This window comes from Triticum aestivum, chromosome 1A (genome assembly GCF_018294505.1).
Source record: "Triticum aestivum cultivar Chinese Spring chromosome 1A, IWGSC CS RefSeq v2.1, whole genome shotgun sequence".
NCBI classification, from domain to species: Eukaryota; Viridiplantae; Streptophyta; class Magnoliopsida; order Poales; family Poaceae; genus Triticum; species Triticum aestivum.
In genome coordinates this window covers 489,024,341-489,044,986 of record NC_057794.1, presented here as the reverse complement: position 1 = coordinate 489,044,986, position 20,646 = coordinate 489,024,341, and the positions used below count along the sequence as shown (strand labels likewise).

Genomic DNA, 20,646 nt, shown 5'->3' with positions numbered 1-20,646 from the left:
TTTCTGCATGCTCCGCATTTGTAAGGACCGTCTACATCATCGCCATTTCATCCGTATAATCATCCTTGATGGAAGAGTCGTCAGACATCGCAATGTAGTTCTTGTACAAATACTCCATGTGTGAATCTATTGCTTCAAACAAAGGATAAAATATAAAAAAATAGTACACGCATTTCACCGAACACTTGACGGGCATGGTGACCCCTGCGGATGGCATTCGTAGGGGTGGATGATACCTGCATGACGGACGGACGAGAGATGAAACGACGGGGCAGGCAAAGCGGTGTGGCGACTGGGTGGAGCGGGCGATGTCCGACACGAGCTTGGCGGGTGGCCGGGTGGTACATCGGCTGCGTCAACCACGGAGGAAATGGATGCAGAGCAAAGGAGAGCAAAGCGGGAGGGACAGAGACGCAGGCTTCGCGTGTGGTTTTGTTGGGCCGAGGGTGTCGGAGTCCTACGTGACAGAGGTCTAGTCTCCCGCAAAGCCGCCCTAGTTTGGTTCTAATTTACGAATAAACGAACACGTGGACGCGTCCACCGACGTTCAATGGCAAAGTGCGTTGAAACAGATCGATCCGGACGTATGCAAGCTATTTGAAGGTCGAATTTGGAGATCCCATGAGACCTCTTTCTTCACTCCTCTCCAATAGGCCGGCCGTTACTCAAAATGCCAACGCATGAACAGGGTTTTCGTCGTCAGCACCATCCATCACAAAAGCATGGCGTGCCACTAGACCTACCCCGTCAGCCAAACCTGCCGTGCAGGGGTGGTACATCCCGTTTCCGGTGCACTCCACCGCGCAGACATGCATACATTGCCATGAGTCACCCCCAAGACCACAAATCTGGCTGCAGTTAACTTCCCTTTCCTTCCCGCCGTTTTTCTGCACGCATTTGCGGGCGTTTCCCTCCTATATTTTCTCCGGTAACCGGGGGAGGTTGGCAGCAGCAATACGAGGGAAGCCAAACCTGACGCCATCGGGTGATCCAATATCAACTCACCCGTGACTACTAAACGAAGGAACTGCAAATTTGGCCAACCACCGCCATGTTAAAAAAGGAAGGGTATCAGCAACCTCCGTCTTATCTATCCGGTAAAGTGCTGCATTTCTTTTTTGCAGATCATGTTAACAGTTTTCTTTATATGTTCTTTCTCTGTCTATTTTAAAAAGCCGTAACCTTTTCTTATTTTTTGAGCTCTCCGCTTTCCTGCTCTTTCCGGTTGGGTTCATAAGTCGGACACGGGATTTACGTCTTTGATTTGACTAATAAAATATGTATAAAATGACACAAAAGCTATACAGTTAGAAATAACATTCGTCAACGAATTTAGAGATATATTTTTAGAAAATATAATACAAGTCTCCCTAGTTTTTTTAAACTCTACCCTGTACATTAATTAATTAATTTGTTATTATGATCATTTTATACTGCAAACGCCATGCATCACGAATAACCATTAGAAATAACACTCTCAGACTTATTATGAAAACTAAATTTAGCAATCTGATGCACTAACTAGCCTCTTAATTTTAACCAGCTTAAAACTTTTGAGAAGACTTATAATGGCTAAAGCTTCCTTCCTAGTTAAATTGAAGACTTAAAAACTTGCAGATATGAGAATGTCGCCAATAAATATATCCAACGCCTCATGCTGCTTCAGTGATGTATCCATCACATCAAAACATGTTAATTGCATTATTAATCTTACTTTGAAAACAAAATGAAATTGTATTAAACACAATTAAACTTGGGATCAACATTAATTAATCTATGCGTAAGATCAATGATATATGACTTAGATGTGCAAATACTTATGACACATCTAGACATGCTTTAGCAAAACTGATAATGTTACTGTCTGTTTCTCAAAAAGAACAATAATATTACTGTCTAACTGGACGTGCGTGCACGCACACGATTACTAGTCTTTGGTAAGCAACACGTGCTGATTATTCTTTAAGAAAGTACCGATTTTACCAAACAAAAACATGCCTTCTTTGGTAACCAATAAGCGCTGATTTTTTTTTCTTTTTTGAGAAAGTACCGACTCAATTGGCAGCTAAAGTCCGATTTTTGACATGTAATCACAGCGATTGTGTATAAAATATTTGTTGTCCCGTTGCACCGCACCGCAATTATCAGTCCAGCAAAAGAAAAAGACCGACTCAATCAAAAAAAGAAAAGGGAAAAGGAAAGAGATAGCATGTGGCTTGTGTGTCATTCCTCACTGGCTTGGGCTTTGCGAGTTAGGTAGAGTTTTTTTAGCATGATGTTTGCCGGCACTGCCAAAAAACTGCCTGCAGTGGAGTAGCAGGAGGGTTCATCCAGCCACACACAAACACTTTGCGCGGAGCTGGGTGGGTGTCACTGGCCGCACCAATCAGCACCGGCCGAGTCGAGAAGCATCATGGTTCATGCGTCCGTCCTGCTCCCGGTCCTTTTCCTTTTTTTTCTCAATCAAATTATTAAAGAGAGATAATAAAATTATTAAAGAGAGGTAAGTGTAGCCTGGCCAGTAGTAGTGTAAGGGGCTGTTTGGTTGGAGACTCAAATTGCCACGCCTAAGGTGAGGTACTAGCCACACCTGTGGCTTGCCATAATGTGTGGCAAAATCAAACTGTTTGGTTGGTAGCCATGCCTTAGGTTAGGTGTGGCAGACTTTTGTGGCGTGTGTTTGGATGGCTTCCGCAAATGTTTGGCAAAAAGTTATGGCTTATGTTTGGTTTCCTGCCACAGGTGGTTAGAATCACCTTACTGCTGGAGTGATGAGATTACTTCTCATTTGTCTTGCAAAGCAATCATACTACAACATGCTCCAGTAAATGTAAGAAGATTTTGTCGCAATAATAATAACCATAAAAAATAACATGGAGCATTTTCTGTTAATCCCATCTGTACAAAATAATTCAAAACTACAAACTCATAATCAAGATAGAAAATAAGATAGATACGTGCAAGTTCCGTCCATCATTATAAAGTCAAGTGATAGTCATAGCAATAGCACAAGTTCTGGCCAAGTTACATTAAAGTGTTTCACCACACATCAAAAGATCTACTTTCCAAAAGCAGTAGCCGTAGCACAAGTTCATCTCCTAAATACCAAAAGTTGCCATCTTCTAAACTTCACAAGTTGCCAACTTCTAGACATGACAAGTTAGCAACTAGATAACTTCACAGGTTGCTATAAACATGATCTTTGTCAGCAAAGAACTTGCAAACCCAAGTTTCAAAAATTTTGTCACTTGCACTGCATAACCAACCACGCAAACCTTCATTGTCCTTGCAAGATAAGTGCACACCAACAGTAATTCTTTGATCTGTGGTAATTGGGAGTTCCTCCAACCTCTTCCATAAACTAGCATAAGGATCAACAACTTGGGGCATTGGAGGAGGAACGGCAGCAAGGGATTGCTGGAGTGACCTCAATGTAGAGTTGATTTCTTCAGCGGACTCCACAAAACGACTCTTGGTTTTTGGTGGCTTCTTAGTAGGTGACCTGCTACCTTTTGGGCGCTTCTTACCAACTCGGGTAGTGCTAGATGATGAATTATCACCACCTACAGGTACTTGGAGCACATAAGAATCATGAGCTGATCCCTCCCATCCAGCAAGAACATATGTAAATCTTAGGTCAAAATCAACTGCTGCTAGCACATTTTGTGTGGGAAAGGACTTTCTACCCCTAAATCTATTTTGCATGTGGATTGGCACACATGCCGGTATATGAGTACCATCCAGAGCTCCTATGCATCCCTACGAAAAGAGAGAACTAGTTTCAAACAGACTGAATGGAACCTATAAATACATTGCAGATACTTGTGAATAATTTTGGATGTACCTCAAAGTAAGGGTGAAATCTGGAGCTACTTGTTATCTTCGAATGTGTTTCGATGGTTCTGATGCATATGACATCACGAGCAAGGAGACACAGGGCATCTAAAAAAGCATTGAAGTACCTACTAACAGTCTCGCCCGATCGATAAAACTCGAAACCAATCAATCTATTTTTCCAGTTATGACCCACAACATGGATGAACATGGCAACTTGCTCCTCCACAGTTACAGGGAATGTATCTACCAGTAGACCACGACGTCTCAGGTTGGCACACAATTTGTGAAAAACAAATTTCCGCATGCGCAGCTCACTTATGCAATTAGCCTCGGTTCCATAATACATGCGGTTCAGGCGTGACATCCTTTCAACATCTCGTTCGAACATGGGAGCATAAGTTATAGATTTTCTCTTCCTTTTTCGGACATTAATCTTGTACCAGTACATCCCTAAACACACAATAATGGCAGCAAGCAATCTTCTCCTCCACATGTAGTAGTGATAATAATGCATGTAATACTGTAAGCATAATGTTCTTTGGTCCATCTATTGAAACAATAATAGCATTAAAAAATCAGATGACATCAGTGAGTGGAACTATATATAACTTTTTTATCCAACGCAAATTATACAGAGGACAGTAGATTACTCAGACAATAAATTGTATAATACATCTCTAAGAAAGAACACAGAGAGATGTCAAGTCTTACATCAACACCACATACTTACAAGAAATTACTAATTTATAATCACACTCGTACAAGCATGCAACAATTGCAAAGGGGGATTACGGTGTTACCTTTCCTCTTAACAAATAGTTGACCTTTCACTATGAGATGGAAGTTCCTAGTCTGGATGCAACAAGGACAGGAACAAGCAACGGGAAATCCCACAAATCACAGAAGAAAGTTGATATTTTTCTCTTGAGAAAATCAAGGACGCCCAGATCTGCATGTATAAGATGAATCTGACGTGGTGAGATAGAGGAGATGGAGGAGATAGATGCTGCGGTGATGAGGATTCATACCAGGAGGAGCAGATCGAGTGCGGCGGCAAGGACTTCCTCAGCTGGATCTGGAAGGGGAGAGAGAAGGGCTCTCAGCCATGGGGTCAAGACTGAAGGGGTGGGGGATTTTTGGACTGAAGACGAACAGGAAAGCGGTGACTTTTATCTTTCGCGGGGATTTTTGCGGCTCAGTTGGCGCGCCGCGGCGAGTGTGGCGGGCGAAACGAGCGCCACACTTTTTGGCGAAATTTCAGCGGCGGACGACCCTTGGCGTTGTGGCGAGCCTAATTTTTGTGCAAAACCAAACGCATGCCTAAGGAGCTGTGGCACGCCTCATCTTAGGCTTGGCACGCTTAGGCTGGGATCCAAACAGCCCCTAAGTGTACTCCTTGGTGCTGCCGGGTGCATAAAACCAAAACGGGCCGCCAGAAATATGCCGGGGATAATGGTAACTGGTGGTAACGGACGCGCCCGTCAGCTGGCAGCGGCGTGCCCGGCGCGTGCCAGAGCGTGCTGCCAGCCCGCCCGGAGCCGGAAGCCGCCCCAGTTCATGTGCGCGCCGGACGCGGTCAGAGACACAGCAACGGCTATATTAGGACAGTCAATCACCGCTATTCGATCCACCGCGGCACCAGTTTCCTAATACTACTAGTCCTCCTCCGACTCCTCATACTCCGAGTTTCCTCATGGCCACCGCACACCAGAGCGACGGCGCCGCCGCCGCCAACGGCAAGAGCAACGGCCACGCCGTGCCCCCCGCCGCGAACGGCGAGAGCAACGGCCACGCCGAGGCCGCTCCTGTGAACGGCGAGAGCAACGGGCATGCGGCGGCGGCGGCGGCGGAGCCGGAGGAGGCGGTGGAGTGGAATTTCGCGGGGGCCAAGGGCGGCGTCCTGGCGGCGACGGGGGCGAACATGAGCATCCGGGCGATACGGTACAAGATCAGCGCGAGCGTGCGGGAGAGCGGGCCGCGGCCCGTGCTGCCGCTGGCCCACGGGGACCCGTCCGTGTTCCCGGCCTTCCGCACGGCCGTCGAGGCCGAGGACGCCGTCGCCGCCGCGCTGCGCACCGGCCAGTTCAACTGCTACCCCGCCGGCGTCGGCCTGCCCGCCGCACGAAGGTAACACAACAAACAATTTCCTTTTCGCGTGCTGCACCGTAATCTATGCATGCGCATGTGCCGCTTTCACGTGTCCGTCCACTGTTCCTCTTTCCCTATGCGTTCAGAAATTTGACCTTCTTCATCAGTTAAAAAAGGAAGAAGAAATTTGACCTTCCTGTACCTTGTAAAAACAGTGCCGTGGCAGAGCACCTGTCGCAGGGTGTGCCGTACAGGCTATCGGCCGACGACATCTTCCTCACCGCCGGCGGAACTCAGGCAATCGAAGTCATAATCCCGGTTCTTGCCCAAACCGCCGGCGCCAACATTCTGCTCCCCAGGCCAGGCTATCCAAACTACGAGGCGCGCGCGGCGTTCAACAAGCTGGAGGTTCGACATTTCGACCTTATCCCGGAGAAGGGGTGGGAGATCGACATCGACTCGCTGGAATCCATGGCCGACAAGAACACAACTGCGATGGTCATCATAAACCCAAACAATCCATGTGGCAGCGTTTACTCCTACGAGCATTTGGCCAAGGTTTTACAATTTACATCCTTTGCCTTGCTCTGTTTGAATATGGATTCAGTGCGCCTGCTGAATTCTTCTTGCTAATCGTGTGCTGACGTTGTTCAATTAGGTCGCAGAGGTGGCAAGAAAGCTCGGAATATTGGTGATTGCTGACGAGGTATACGGCAAGCTGGTTCTGGGCAGCGCCCCGTTTATCCCAATGGGTGTGTTTGGGCACATTACCCCTGTGCTGTCCATAGGGTCTCTGTCCAAGTCATGGATAGTTCCTGGATGGCGCCTTGGATGGGTAGCGGTGTACGACCCCAGAAAGATTTTAGAGGAAACTAAGGTACTAACTCTATCATTCTTTTCATATGCTACTATGGGGATTAATTAGTACTCTGTTATGCTAAATTTGTACTGACTATCTTTTGGTAGATCTCTGCATCTATTACGAATTACCTTAATGTCTCAACGGACCCAGCAACCTTCATTCAGGTCAGTCTTCGGTATTTACTCCTCCTTGTCCTATTTTGCTCCGGTCCCTATGTTGTAGGTAGCCCACGGGCATGTCAAATGACCGGCTTGAAGTAAGTATACATAGATTTTACTGAGTTTGAAAGTCGAAGTCAAACATGATTGAAGAAAGATACATATATTTGTGGTTATTTACCTTTGTTTGCTTTGATTTGATAAAATAAATAAACATAAGAACTGAACCGACTATTGAATAGAACTAGTCCTTATAAAATACACATTGTATTCTTCTCGGTCAAGTATGTAATATATCAGAAATTCTTTTAGAAAATGTACATTGTAGAGTATACCATTATTTTCAGAATTTCTTCACCTACAGCAGCTTCTCTTGCATCTTCAGATTTTGATATCCTTGACGTTATTGTTCTCTTATGATTCACATGCCTTAGTTATTGATTTTTGTACTATCAAATTGCTTAGGCGGCTCTTCCTCAAATTCTTGAGAACACAAAAGAAGATTTCTTCAAGGGGATTATCGGTCTGCTAAAGGAATCATCAGAGATATGCTATAGACAAATAAAGGAAAATAAATACATTACATGCCCTCACAAGCCAGAAGGATCGATGTTTGTAATGGTAAGCCTGTTTTATAGAGTATAGTAAAATGTTTCCTTAGGGAGTGTCAATAAGCATAAACTTAATTATATATGATTAAATTCGAACTGCAATGCATCCAAAATAACTAATTGAAATTTAAATTACATTTTTCTATGGATATATGCAAAGATGCATGTATTCGAAGAATAATAACGAGAGCTAAAGTTCTTCTAGGACTAATCACCTTGATATCATTTGTCCATTTTTATTGTTTCTGTGGAATGATACTGATCAAATCATATTACAGAAAGATTTATTATAGTTTTTAGAAAAAATGATCAATTTTCCACAATTGTGTATTAACTTCCATGTAAACAGGTGAAACTGAACTTACATCTTTTGGAGGAGATCCATGATGACATTGATTTTTGCTGCAAGCTCGCGAAAGAAGAATCGGTGATTTTATGCCCAGGTAGGACTGCATTTTCTCATTTAAATACAGAAATTAAATGTATGGAATGATCGTAATTTTTTTGTTATACTGAACAACAGTATATATATTGTGAGAACATTAGATTCTGTTTGACTGATATATGCTTCTTAATTGTAAACACATATTCTAATGTGTTTTTGGACTGTATAGGAAGTTCTTAACAATTTCCGAGATAAGTACGCATATAATGATTACCATATATTATATAACTGCGTTAGAATATTCTTTGTTTTTATGTGAAGACTAACATGGCTTGTACTTCTCCTTGTTTCTTGACCTGGTGTCGTTTCTATTATTATATGTTTGTGCTGCTCACAAAAAGTTATGAAGCAAATGTTTGAAATGATTATTAATAATATACTTTTGACAATTCTCAAAAACAGAACTTATGTATGTATGCCTCTAAAATGCAGGGAGTGTTCTGGGAATGGAAAATTGGGTCCGCATTACTTTTGCTTGTGTTCCATCTTCTCTTCAAGATGGCCTCGAAAGGATCAAATCCTTCTGTCAAAGGAACAAGAAGAAGAATTCAATTAATGGTTGTTAGTTGTACATTTGACTGAAGCTGTAAATCATTTTCAGTTATCCCGATCTATATCTTTCAATAAAATGGAACCTTTAGTTCTCTATGAATAGAAGTCAACATCTCCTTGAATATGTTATGGTTGCCATGGCCTGGACGAAACAATAGTGAATGTTAGTGAAGTTACATTGGTGTCGAAGATCTTTAAAGTTTGTTTTTTGGGAACTTTAAGTACACGTTCTCCTTTTTTAGAGAAAATGCATATCGCCTGACTTCATAGATAAAACCCAACAAGCCAAATCATAGAGTAACAAACAGGACCAGTTCACAACCATAGAAAAGAAGTCTTAGTACAGCCGACACGACAGAAGGCACGCAGGCCTAACAAAATAAAACATGAGACGAAACACCAAAAGTCACACTCCAAGGGGCTGGCTGGAACGGGCGGCATGATGGAGGTTCAAGGCAGTCACACGGATCTTGATTATGAAATCAGTGAGCATCTTGAAGTCCGTCAGCCTAGACAGCGGCTTCCATTGCTGTAAAAGGGCAGCCATTTTGTAGTGTCGGCTGTACTAAGACGGGACAGTTAGGAAATACATGTTCAATTGTCAAAAGGGCAGCCATTTTGTAGCTCCAGCCAAATTTGGCAAGATGCAGTAAATAGAATATGTTCAGTGTCTTCGGTCTTTCCACAAAGAGCACAAACTGCATTGGCATTACCGTGCCTCTTGATAATTTGGTCACTAGCTGGAAGTTTACGTTTAATCGCTTGCCAAAGGAAAATCTTAATTTTCAGAGGGATCCAGGAACGCCAAATTGCCTTTAAAAGGTTGTCCCGACGCCCAGCACAAAGACGGGAGTAGAGTGACTTAACTGTAAAATGATCAGAGGGGGAGTGGGGCTAGGTGATAGAATCGGGATTCTCCGAAAGCACGGGGAAGCAAGCAGTGAGTTCCTGTCGACTATCCAACTCTGCAGAAGGCAGGACCCGTCTAAAACCCAGATCCCAGTTACGAAAAGCTAGCTTCGTGATGGAGCCTAAGGGATCAGAAACATAAGAGAAAAGGACTGGGAAGGAACTAGCTAGAGGGCCGTCTCCAAACCACCAATCAAGCAAAAATCTGGTTGACTTACCGTCACTCACCGCAAATTTGACCAAGCTTCTAAATTCATTGCGAACCAACCCAAGGGCCCTCCTGAATTGGGAGCCACCTCTCATGTAGGCAAAAAATGGTGTGGTATTTGAAAAGTACTTAGCTTTGAGAATTTGGATCCAAAGTGTCTCGGGTGGCTCATTATAGATCAGCCACCACCATTTCATAATTAGGCGCTTATTCATGATAGACATGTTAGTGATCCCCAACCACCCCAAGGTTTTTAGGTTTGCACATAAGTTTCCATCTAACCATTATGTATTTTTTTCTTGTTATCCGCCGAGTTCCAATAGAAAGCACTACGGTCTTTGTCAAAAGCCTCATGGTTAGACACAAAAAGCCGGTAGAAGCCCATGATGTATGTAGGGAGGCTCGATAAACTATAATTGATGAGGACCACCTTCCCAGCCGAGGAGTGGTGTCTACCACGCCATGATGCAACGCGAGCAGCGATTTTTTTTCTTCGTGGCCTGAAGGTGTCGGCTTTAAGGCTTAGGGGTGAGATGGGCACTCCAAGATAGTGAGTCGTAGGGAACGAGCCCAACTTACAGTTAAGCAAGTTGGCCGCACGGATTCGAGCCTCAAGTGAGCAGCCCAGAACGAAGGCCTCGCTCTTAGAGAGGTTAATCTTTAGGCCAGAAAGTTGTTCAAAGCAGAGGAGGATAAATTTAAGGTTCGCCAGTTGAAGCTCGTCATATTCCACCAGGATAATAGTGTAGTCCGCGTAATAAAGGTGGGAGATGCCATTCAGGAACACATTCTCTCAACTTATGTTGAAGCACTTTGTAAACAATTGCAGATTTGGCTTTATCATAATATGGATTAAACTAGTCGGATACTTTGCAAGCACAAACCCTAACTATGTTAGTTTCACTAAGGTGGGTTTGAGGGCAAGGATGGATTGGCTGATGATATCCCCAATCACCTGATTAGGGATAGTAATTTTTTGTTGTTTGGTTGGGTAGGATTGTCTGGGTTAGGGCATCTCCAACACCGACCCTCAAACCACCCGCATCCGTTCGGACCGCGGAAGCCATCCAACATGGGCCTGTATCGGTCCGCGGCGCAGTCTGGATGTATTTTCTCCCGCAAACCGGAGACAAATATGGGGTGGGGGTGGGCTTTGCGGGTGTCCGGACAGTACCCACGCCCGATTCTTACCGCCCTGGCCCACCCAAGCCCCCTCCCTAGCCCGCCAGCGCTTCACGCCCGAAACGGTCAGCGCCACTCTAGAGCGTCACTGCCACATTCATGCCCGGCCAGAGCGGACGCGACCGCTCACTGGCGTCGGCATTGAAGCGACGTGTCGGCCGGGAGAGATCACCCTTGCCGCTTCCCGGTGCAAGTGAGTATTGCGTGTTCAAACGACACGAGGTCGCCTGTCCGTCCATCTACCACTCACATTAGTGACACGCGGCTGCTGAGGCGGCTACTCCGGCGCCACCCGTCCGCCCATCTGCCGCCCACCATTGCTATATAAACTGCTGCCCCGGCCATAGCCGCAATCATCCGCCCCCGACCCCTCTCCTCATAACTTCCGCCATGGATTCCTCCCCCGTCAAAGCTCTCTAGGACAGGCTGACGCCGGACCAAAAGAAGATGACCACCATTGCTAACGAGTGGCTGGCCGACAGGTAGCCGGAAGATGAAGACGTCCCAATGGAGGACGTGGTCGATGACAAGCCGGCGCCACCCTCCTTGTCGCGCCACCCTCTCCGGGGCATTGCACCATAACTATCGGCGAGGCTCGTGCCCATTACATGGACATGGTGCGGGAGGAGCAGTTCCAGGAGGCGTAGGCCAACGCTGTCTACAACCACCAACTCCTCCAGGAGCACCTGCAGGTGGAGGAGCAGCCCGTTGTCGGCAGGGTGATCGCATCGGACACGGACCCGACGGAGCAGTAGGCGCTGCTTGAGTCCTACCGCTCTGCCCGCGAGATCCGCCTCACCCGCTGGCGGTCGGCGGAGGTGGCGTCCTCTGTTGGGGAACGTAGTAATAATTCAAAAATTTCCTACGTGTCACCAAGATCAATCTAGGAGATGCTAGCAACGAGAGAGAGGGAGTGCATCTTCAACCCTTGAAGATCGCTAAGCAGAAGCGTCACAAGAACGCGGTTGATGGAGTCGTACTTGCGGTGATTCAAATCACGGAAGATCCAATCCAAGCGCCAAACGGATGACGCCTCCGCGTTCAACACACGTATAGCCCGGGGACGTCTCCTCCTTCTTGATCGAGCAAGGGGAGAGGAGAAGTTAAGGGAGAGCTCCGGCAGCACGACGGCATGGTGGTGGAGCTTGCGGTTCTCCGGCAGGGCTTCACCAAGCACTACGGAGGAGGAGGAGGTGTAGGAGGAGGGAGGGCTGCGCCAGGGGAAGGGGTGTGGCTGCCCTCTCTTTCCCTCACTATATATAGGGGAAGGGGGAGGAGGAAGTGCCCTAGGGTTTCCCTAGGGGAGGGGTGGTGGCCATAGGGAAACCTTAGATGGGTTTGGGCGCCCCCACCCCTAGGAAACTTGGCCCCCAAGCCGGGATGGGCGACTGCCCTAGGGAAGGTGCCCCCACCTCTCCAGGTTACGTGAGATGGGATGGGAGGGGCGCACAACCCCTTAGTGGGCTGGTGTGCCCGTCCCCTTGGCCCATAAGGCCTCCCAATGCTTGCTGGGGCCTCCGAAACTCCTTTCAGTCATGCTGGTCATCACCCGGTACTCCCAGAACAATTTCGGACTCCAATACCCTTTGTCCAATATATCGATCTTCACCTCCAGACCATTCCGGAGCTCCTCTTCATGTTCGGGATCTAATCCGGGACTCCGAACAACCTTCGATAACCACATACTATTCCCATTACAACTCTAGCGTCATCGAACCTTAAGTGTGTAGACCCTATGGGTTCGGGAACTATGCAGACATGAGCGAGATACCTCTCCGGCCAATAACCAACAGTGGGATCTGGATACCCATGTTGGCTCCCACATGTTCCACGATGATCTCATCGGATGAACCACGATGTCGGGGATTCAATCAATCCCATATACAATTCCCTTTGTCTGTTGGTATGTTACTTGCTCGAGATTCGATCGTCGGTATCCCCATACCTCGTTCAATCTCGTTACGGCAAGTCTCTTTACTCGTTCTGTAATACATGATCCCGTGGCTAACTCCTTAGTCAGATTGAGCTCATTATGATGATGCATTACCGAGTGGGCCCAGTGATACCTCTTCGTCATACGGAGTGAAAATCCCAGTCTCGATTCGTGCCAACCCAACAAACACTTTTGGAGATACCTGTAGCGCACCTTTATAGTCACCCAGTTATGTTGTGATGTTTGATACACCCAAAGCATTCCTACAGTATCTGGGAGTTGCACAATCTCACGGTCTAAGGAAATGATACTTGACATTAGAAAAGCTCTAGCAAACGAACTACACGATCTTGTGTTATGCTTTGGATTGGGTCTTGTCCATCACATCATTCTCCTAATGATGTGATCCCGTTATCAACGACATCCAATTCCATGGTTAGGAAACCATAACCATCTATTGATCAACGAGCTAGTCAACTAGAGGCTCACTAGGGACATGTTGTGGTTTATATATTCACACATGTATTACGGTTTCCGGTTAATACAATTATAGCATGAACAAGGAAATATAATAATAACCATTTTATTATTGCCTCTAGGGCATATTTGCAAGAGTCTCCCACTTGCACTGTCGGCGTTCTGGGAATGGGGGTCCCTAGACTTGCCTGCCTGCGGCCTGCGGCGTGGCTCGAAGGGGGGCCCAGCACGGCCCATCTTCATCAACACAGACTCAAGACCCTCGCGGGGCGGACATCACGGAGCTTCCTCAGGCACGGCCTCATCAGGCTGGCTCGCGAGGAGGCGGAGAGATCAAGGCGGGGTACCTCACGAGGTGCCCGTGACGCAAGCCATGACGACCAAGGGCGCCAGGCGGGCGCCAGCCCGCGCAATGTCCTCCTTTCCTCTTTGGTGCAAAGGGGCAAGCGCAGCCGCGGAGTATCGAGGCATCAGGCAAAGGTTGCCATTTCGGTGCAACGAGACCAAGACCAGGAGGACTGCAAGACGGAGGTCATCGTGGAGCCCAAGACGGCATCACCACCAGAGCTTTGTGCAGGCGAAGACTACTTTTGTCAGGATAGCTGGTACTAGCTGTCCCCCTTCAAATTAGCCCGCCATTGTTGGCTCCCTTCCCGCTCGATATTTGGGAAGAGGAACATGGCCTCTATAAATAGGACTAGCCACCCCAGGGTAGGAGGATGGAGGATCGAGTATCGAGGATAGAGAAAAGGGGGGAGATCGAACCAGAGGGAGAATCGAGAAGAGAGAGAGAAGGGTGATTGAACTCCTCCCAGCAGTTCATCGCCCCAGCCAAGAACAGACCCTCACGAGGCTGTTCTTCCTTGTATTGCCCATCATCATCAGCCCAAGAGGCAATCAATCACACCACACACTGGAGTAGGGTATTACACCACAACGGTGGCCCGAACCAGTATAAACCCTGTGTCTCTTGTGTTGTTCTTTCCATAGCTTAGATCTTAGCGAGGCGGAGGGGTGCAGGTAGGTAGAAGGCGAAATCTCCGCGCGCACCCCAGTGTTCGAACCACAAGGGTCAGCCGGAACCCGAAATCTGACATTTGGTGCGCCAGGTAGGGGTGCACCGGTGTTTTCCATTCCGCCACCGCCACGACCTGCCTCGCGATGAGTAGCGCGTCGCCCGCTCCGGCCGCTGGTGCCAGCACGGGGGCCAGGGGGCTCCGAGCCCTGGCCACAGCCCTGCAACGGGTACGGTGGTCGGACAAGTTCAAGCCAACGACGCCGCCGCGCTAAGTCGGCGCGACTGATCCGCTGGCCTTCTTGCTGGCGTACGAGGAGGCCAACCTCGAAGCTAGAGGTGACGATAGGGTCATGGCCAACTGGCTCCCCATGGCCCTCACCGGCGCTCCGCGCGCATGGCTGCTCCACCTACCGGCAGCCTCCGTGGCCTCTTGGGAAGAGCCCCGCGGCCTTTTCCCCGCCCATCACGCTACACCAACACCCCCGGTCGTCGCGGCCCTCCTGGGCGGCTCGCAAGCGCCGCCTACAAGTCACCACGTCAAGCCGTTCATCCGCCGGGTCAGCGCCGCTTCCATGCGACAGGGGGCTCTCCCGGACCGGGCGGCGCCCAAGGCCGGCCTGACCTTCAGCTCGGAGGACCACCCCTCCAACTCGGCCTGCTCGGGTGCGCTCCCCATGCTGTGCACCCCCACCATCTGCCAGGTGGCCGTCACCAGAACTCTCATCGATGGCGGTGCGGGCCTCAGCGTGCTCTCGGTCGAGACCTTCAACCTCCTCTGCATACCCCTGGAACGGCTGCAACCCAGCCGGCCCTTCTCCGGCGTTGGGGGCGGATCATCCAGCTCCTTGGGACAGATCCGGCTCCCAGTAACCTTCGGCACCTACAACAACTTCCGCACGGAGCTGGTCGACTTTGACATCGCCCCCATCGGCCTCCCCTACAACGCCATCCTCGGCTACCCAGCGCTGGCCCAGTTCATGGCCGTGACGCACCCGACGTACAACCTCATGAAGATGCCCGGGAGCAGCGGTGTCCTCACCGTGCACGGGGACACCAGAGACGCGCTGCGGGTGCTCAAGCTCGCCTTCAAGATGGCGGCGTCGGCACAGCCCGCTGACTCGGAGACCCCCGAGCCCAAGGGGGCTGCACCCGCCAAGAAGAAACAGTTGTTCACCCAAGACAAGGCAGAAACCAAGCAGATACCCGTCGATGAGGACGGGTCCACCAACGCCACTTTCACCATAGGCGCCAACCTCGAACCCGAGCAGGAAGAAGCCCTGGTCGGGTTCCTGCGCGCGAACAAGAAGGTATTCGCTTGGGAGCCTGACCAGTTGGCGGGGATACCTAGGAGTGTAATCGAGCATCACCTCAACGTGTGCCCCAATGTGCGCCCTGTGAAGCAGAAGGCAAGGCGGCAGTCCACAGAAAAGCAGGCCTTCATCATCCAAGAGACCCGCAAATTAGAAGCCGCTTAGGTCATTCGCGAGGTCCGATACCCGGATTGGTTGGCCAACCCCGTCGTTGTGCCAAAGAAGGGAGGGAAGCGAGGCGCCAGAAGGCTGGATCATGTACTTTGATGGGGCGTTCTCCAGGCATGGTGCTGGGGCTGGGGCGGTGCTTATATCGCCCACTCAGGACAAGCTCTACTACGCTATGCAGCTCTGTTTCCAGCAAGGTGAAAAGGTCTCCAACAACATAGCGAAGTATGAAGGTTTAATAGCGGGCTTGAAGGCCGTAGCTGCCCTGGGGGTGAAACGCCTCACCATCAAGGGCGATTCGCAACTCCTTGTCAATTTCTCCAACAAGGTGTACGAGCCGAAAGATGAGCACATGGAAGCCTACCTTGCGGAGGTCCGCAGGATGGAGAAGCAGTTCTGGGGGTTGGAGTTGCAGCGTGTGCCCCGTGGCACCAATCAGGAGGCCGACAACAACGCCAAACGGGCGTCCAGGCGGTTACCTCAGGAGCCTGGCGTTTTCGAGGAGCGGCTCTTCAAGCCCTCAGCCCTGCCGTCATTGTCAAACACGGCTCAGCCTCGGGAGGAGCTCCCCCAGCCACCTGCCTCAGGAGCCCCGGCCTGTGGCCCGGCCTCAGGAGCACGCCTGCTCCTGACGATGGAACCTCAGGAGGGGTGCTGGATCACGGAGCTCCGGAGTTACTTAACACAAGGGACCCTGCCGAAGAAGGAGGAGGAAGCGGAGCGTGTGGCACGGCAGGCCACGACATACTGCATCAAGGATGGAGAGCTCTACCAGAAGCGACCAAATGGTGTATCCCTGTGCTGCATCTCCAGGGAGCAAGGAAAGGAACTGCTGGAAGATATACACGGCGGAGACCATGGACATCATTCATCATCACGGACCCTCGTCGGCAAGGCATTCTGCAGTGGGTTTTATTGGCCCACCGCACTCAATGACACCGTCGAACTAGTGAAAGCTTGTGAGGCCTGCCAGTTCCACGCCAAGCAGATCCATCAGCCGGCAGGAGGCCTGCAGACTATACCCCTTTCGTGGCCATTCGCAGTCTGGGGGCTGGACATCCTGGGCCCGTTTCCTCGGGCGCCAGGGGCTACCGCTACCTCTACGTCGCCGTGGACAAGTTCACCAAGTGGGCTGAAGTAGAGGCCGTCCGCACCATCCCCGCGGGTTCCGCGGTCAAGTTCATCAGGGGCATCGTGAGCCGGTTCGGGGTGCCGAACCGCATCATCACGGACAACGGTTCGCAGTTCACCGGTAACCTTTTCAAAACATACTGTGCTAACCTTGGAACGCAGATATGCTATGCTTCGGTGGCGCACCCCCGAAGCAACGGCCAGGCCGAGCAAGCCAACGCAGAGGTCCTGAGGGGCCTCAAGACCAGGACGTTCAAGAAGAAGCTGGAGGCCTGCGGCAGAGGTTGGTACGACGAGCTTCAGTCCATGTTGTGGTCCATCCGCACAACCGCGACCAAGCCGACTGGAGAGACCCCGTTCTTCCTGGTCTACGGAGCCGAAGCGGTCCTTCCTCACGAGGTCAGACGTCGCTCCGCGCGGGTCCTGGCGTTCGATGAGGCACAGCAGGACGCCATGCGGGGGATGGACCTCATGCTGGGGGAGGAACGTCGCCGAGAAGCCGCGCTGCGAGCGGCGAGGTACCAACAAGCACTGCGACAATATCACTGCCGCAACATCCGCCCCAGAACTCTCGAGGTAGGAGACCTCGTGCTCAGGCGGGTTCTCTCCAGTGAGGGATTGCACAAGATCTCTCCCATGTGGGAGGGCCCGTTCAAGGTTGTTCATGTTTCCAGGCCTGGCTCCGCGCACTTGGAGACTCAGGAGGGGGTGCCGGTCCAGAACGCATGGAACATCCAGCACCTCCGGAGGTTCTACCCCTAAAAAGGCCCAGAGCCTGTGAAGAAGGCGAATGCCTGTGAAGCTGTCGCGTTTTGGAAAAGGCCCAGAGCCTGTGAAGAAGGCGAATGCCTGTGAAGCTGTCGCGTTTTGGAAAAGGCCCAGAGCCTATGAAGAAGGCGAATGCCTGTGAAGCTGTCGCGTTTTGGAAAAGGCCCAGAGCCTGTGAAGCCGCCGCGTTTTGGAAAAGACCCAGAGCCTGTGAAGAAGGTGAATGCCTGTGAAGCCGCCGCGTTTTGGAAAAGGCCCAGAGCCTGTGAAGAAGGCGAATGCCTGTGAAGCTGTCGCGTTTTGGAAAAGGCCCAGAGCCTGTGAAGAAGGCGAATGCCTGTGAAGCCGTCGCGTTTTGGAAAAGGCCCGGAGCCTGTGAAGAAGGCCAACGCCTGTGAAGCTCACCGCCCGTGACACTCTCACGTAATAATGAGTTGGGGCTGTACACGCCCCGGAGTCTCAGGAGCGCCGGCCTCAGGCCCTGGGGCTCCCTCCCACGCCCAGTGGCAGCACTTAGCTCCGCGCTGGTGAGAAGACGTCGAAGACTAGATTAGGTGCCGGACGCGGCTTTTTCATTTGCTTTCCGCAGTTGGCTTGTTCATTCTCATTCGAAGTTTTATTGAAGCTGTTGCCGTCTTTGGCTTGTGGTTCTTCGAATTTTCACTCTCCTGCCTCGATTTCTCTTATGCAAGGCCTCGCGAGGGGGGCAGCCGAGCGCCCTCACGAGTGTCCCTGTCCTAGTCGTTCAAAGGTTTCGCGACCTGGGTCCATTACAGGAGCACCCCTCCAGTCCGTGCCCCACGGGCACCGCGACACGAACACAGGGCCTGGGTCGGTCGCCCCCCACGGCTGGGGCCGGGAACTATCCACACGCGGGCACGTAGCCGGAAGGCACGATAACGGAAGCAAAACGATGATTAACAGCAATAACCCAAACACGCCCCCGCGGGGCTCCACACTACTGTCTTTTTACGCAGGAAAAAGGAAAAGAAAGAACAAATCAGGCGCAGCTCGCCTCACACCGGCCTGCAGGGAAGACTCAAGCTGCCTCCGGGGCTCAGGCCGACTCCCTCTCGCGCTTCACCGAGGCGCGACGGCGGGCAGACACGCTACCACCTCCCAAGCAGATACGACGGCGTGGAGGCTGACCGCGGCCACCGCTAGAAGAGTCGCCGCCTGAAGAAGAACCGGAGAAGCTTGGGGAACCCTGAGTGCCGCCAGTCATGCGAGCGCTGTCCTCTCCATCATCGCCGGAGCTGGGTTCCCGGCCGCAGTCGTCGTCCTCAGGGTAGCACCCTGCACGACGACCATCTTCCCCAAACACCCTCACGTAGAGGGAGGCATCGCCATCAAACTTGAAGTGCAGGGTGCACCGACGGCTCAGGCCACGCGCGCGGGCAAACGTCTGCCAACCGTGGGCCAAGGCTAGGCTCCCGGCTGCGGAGACCTCCAGTGAAGCCCATGAGGCCCGGCTGCAGCAGCCGTCAGCCTGGAGCCAGAGGCTGCACGGGGAGCTGACCGGGAGCTCGCCGAGGAGGAAGCGAGGAAGTGGAAGCCGGGTGCTAGTCGGTTCCGCCGACCACACAACGAACTCCGGCAGCACCTCTGCAGCGTGAAAGCGCGGCCTAGGGGGACGCGCGACCGAAGCGCGCCCCCCGGCCACAGCAGTCCGCCCGTCACCATGCTGGAAATCATCTCCGCGGCCGCGGGGAGCTGCCGTGGTGGCCACAGGATGTTTGCGAGGGCGCCCTCGGCCGCGCTTGGGCGGGGGAGAGGCAGGCTCTACCCGGCGAGCCTTCCCCTTCTCTGCGGCCGAGAACCTCCTCGACGGGGCCATGAAGAAGGAGAAGCAAAGGGGGATGAACTGGAAGGATGCGCGCCGTTCCGTACTTATGACCGGCGAAGGCCAACCGCCGACCTCCCCGATCGCAGGTAATCATGACCCGCTTTGCATGTAGGGACTTGTCCAATCCGTGCAGTTGCCAAGGCACCATGGGGAAGTGGAGGCGCTCACGTCCAATCAACCGCCACGCGGCGCCCAAGGCCGCATGCTGTTAGGGCCCGCGGCGCTTAGCTCTTGCCCTTCCGCCTCCCTGCACGGCCAAGTCTGGGCGCGCCTTAGGCCCGGGGGCTACTATCGGTTTTCTGGGAATGGGGGTCCCCAGACTTGCTTGCCTGCGGCCTGCGGCATGGCTCGAAGGGGGGCCCAGCATGGCCCATCTTCATCAACACAGACTCAAGACCCTCGCGAGGGGCCAAGCCTTGCGGGGCGGACGGCACAGAGCTTCCTCAGGCACGGCCTCATCAGGCTGGCTCGCGAGGAGGCAGAGAGATCAAGGCGGGGTACCTCACGAGGTGCCCGTGACGCAAGCCATGACGACCAAGGGCGCCAGGCGGGCGCCAGCCCGCGCAGTGTCCTCCTTTCCTCTTTGGTGCAAAGGGGGTAAGCGCAGCCGCGGAGTACCGAGGCATCAGGCAAAGGTTGCCATTTCGGTGCAACGAGACCAAGACCAGGAGGACTGCAAGACGGAGGTCATCGTGGAGCCCAAGACGGCGTCACCACCAGAGCTTTGTGCAGGCGAAGACTACTTTTGTCAGGATAGCTGGTACTACCTGTCCCCCTTCAAATTAGCCCGCCATTGTTGGCTCCCTTCCCGCTCAATATTTGGGAAGAGGACCAGGGCCTCTATAAATAGGACTAGCCACCCCCAGGGTAGGAGGATGGAGGATGGAGTATCGAGGATAGAGAAAAGGGGGGAGATCGAACCAGAGGGAGAATCGAGAAGAGAGAGAGAGAGAAGGGTGATTGAACTCCTCACAGCAGTTCATCGCCCCAGCCAAGAACAGACCCTCGCAAGGCTGTTCTTCCTTGTATTGCCCATCATCATCAGCCCAAGAGGCAATCAACCACACCACACACTGGAGTTGGGTATTACACCACAACGGTGGCCCGAACCAGTATAAACCCTGTGTCTCTTGTGTTGTTCTT

The 20,646-nt window shown here is 51.4% G+C and overlaps 1 protein-coding gene and 1 long non-coding RNA gene across 2 annotated transcripts; one reads left to right on the top strand and one right to left on the bottom strand.

Moving 5' to 3' along the window:
- Positions 1-2,964: 2,964 nt before the first annotated feature.
- LOC123154679 (uncharacterized) lies at positions 2,965-5,086 on the bottom strand. The gene is made up of 3 exons (XR_006477004.1): positions 4,866-5,086; positions 4,638-4,786; positions 2,965-3,563 (listed from the first exon to the last, which is right to left on the bottom strand). It is a non-coding gene; the product is annotated as an uncharacterized lncRNA (long non-coding RNA).
- Positions 5,087-5,379: 293 nt separating this feature from the next.
- LOC123059564 (nicotianamine aminotransferase A) lies at positions 5,380-8,677 on the top strand. Its single transcript, XM_044482105.1, has 7 exons — positions 5,380-5,964; positions 6,141-6,483; positions 6,584-6,802; positions 6,892-6,951; positions 7,411-7,566; positions 7,906-7,999; positions 8,434-8,677. The coding sequence occupies exons 1-7, from the start codon at positions 5,531-5,533 to the stop codon at positions 8,565-8,567; spliced, it is 1,440 nt and encodes a 479-aa protein (XP_044338040.1). The 5' UTR covers positions 5,380-5,530; the 3' UTR covers positions 8,568-8,677.
- Positions 8,678-20,646: the final 11,969 nt, after the last annotated feature.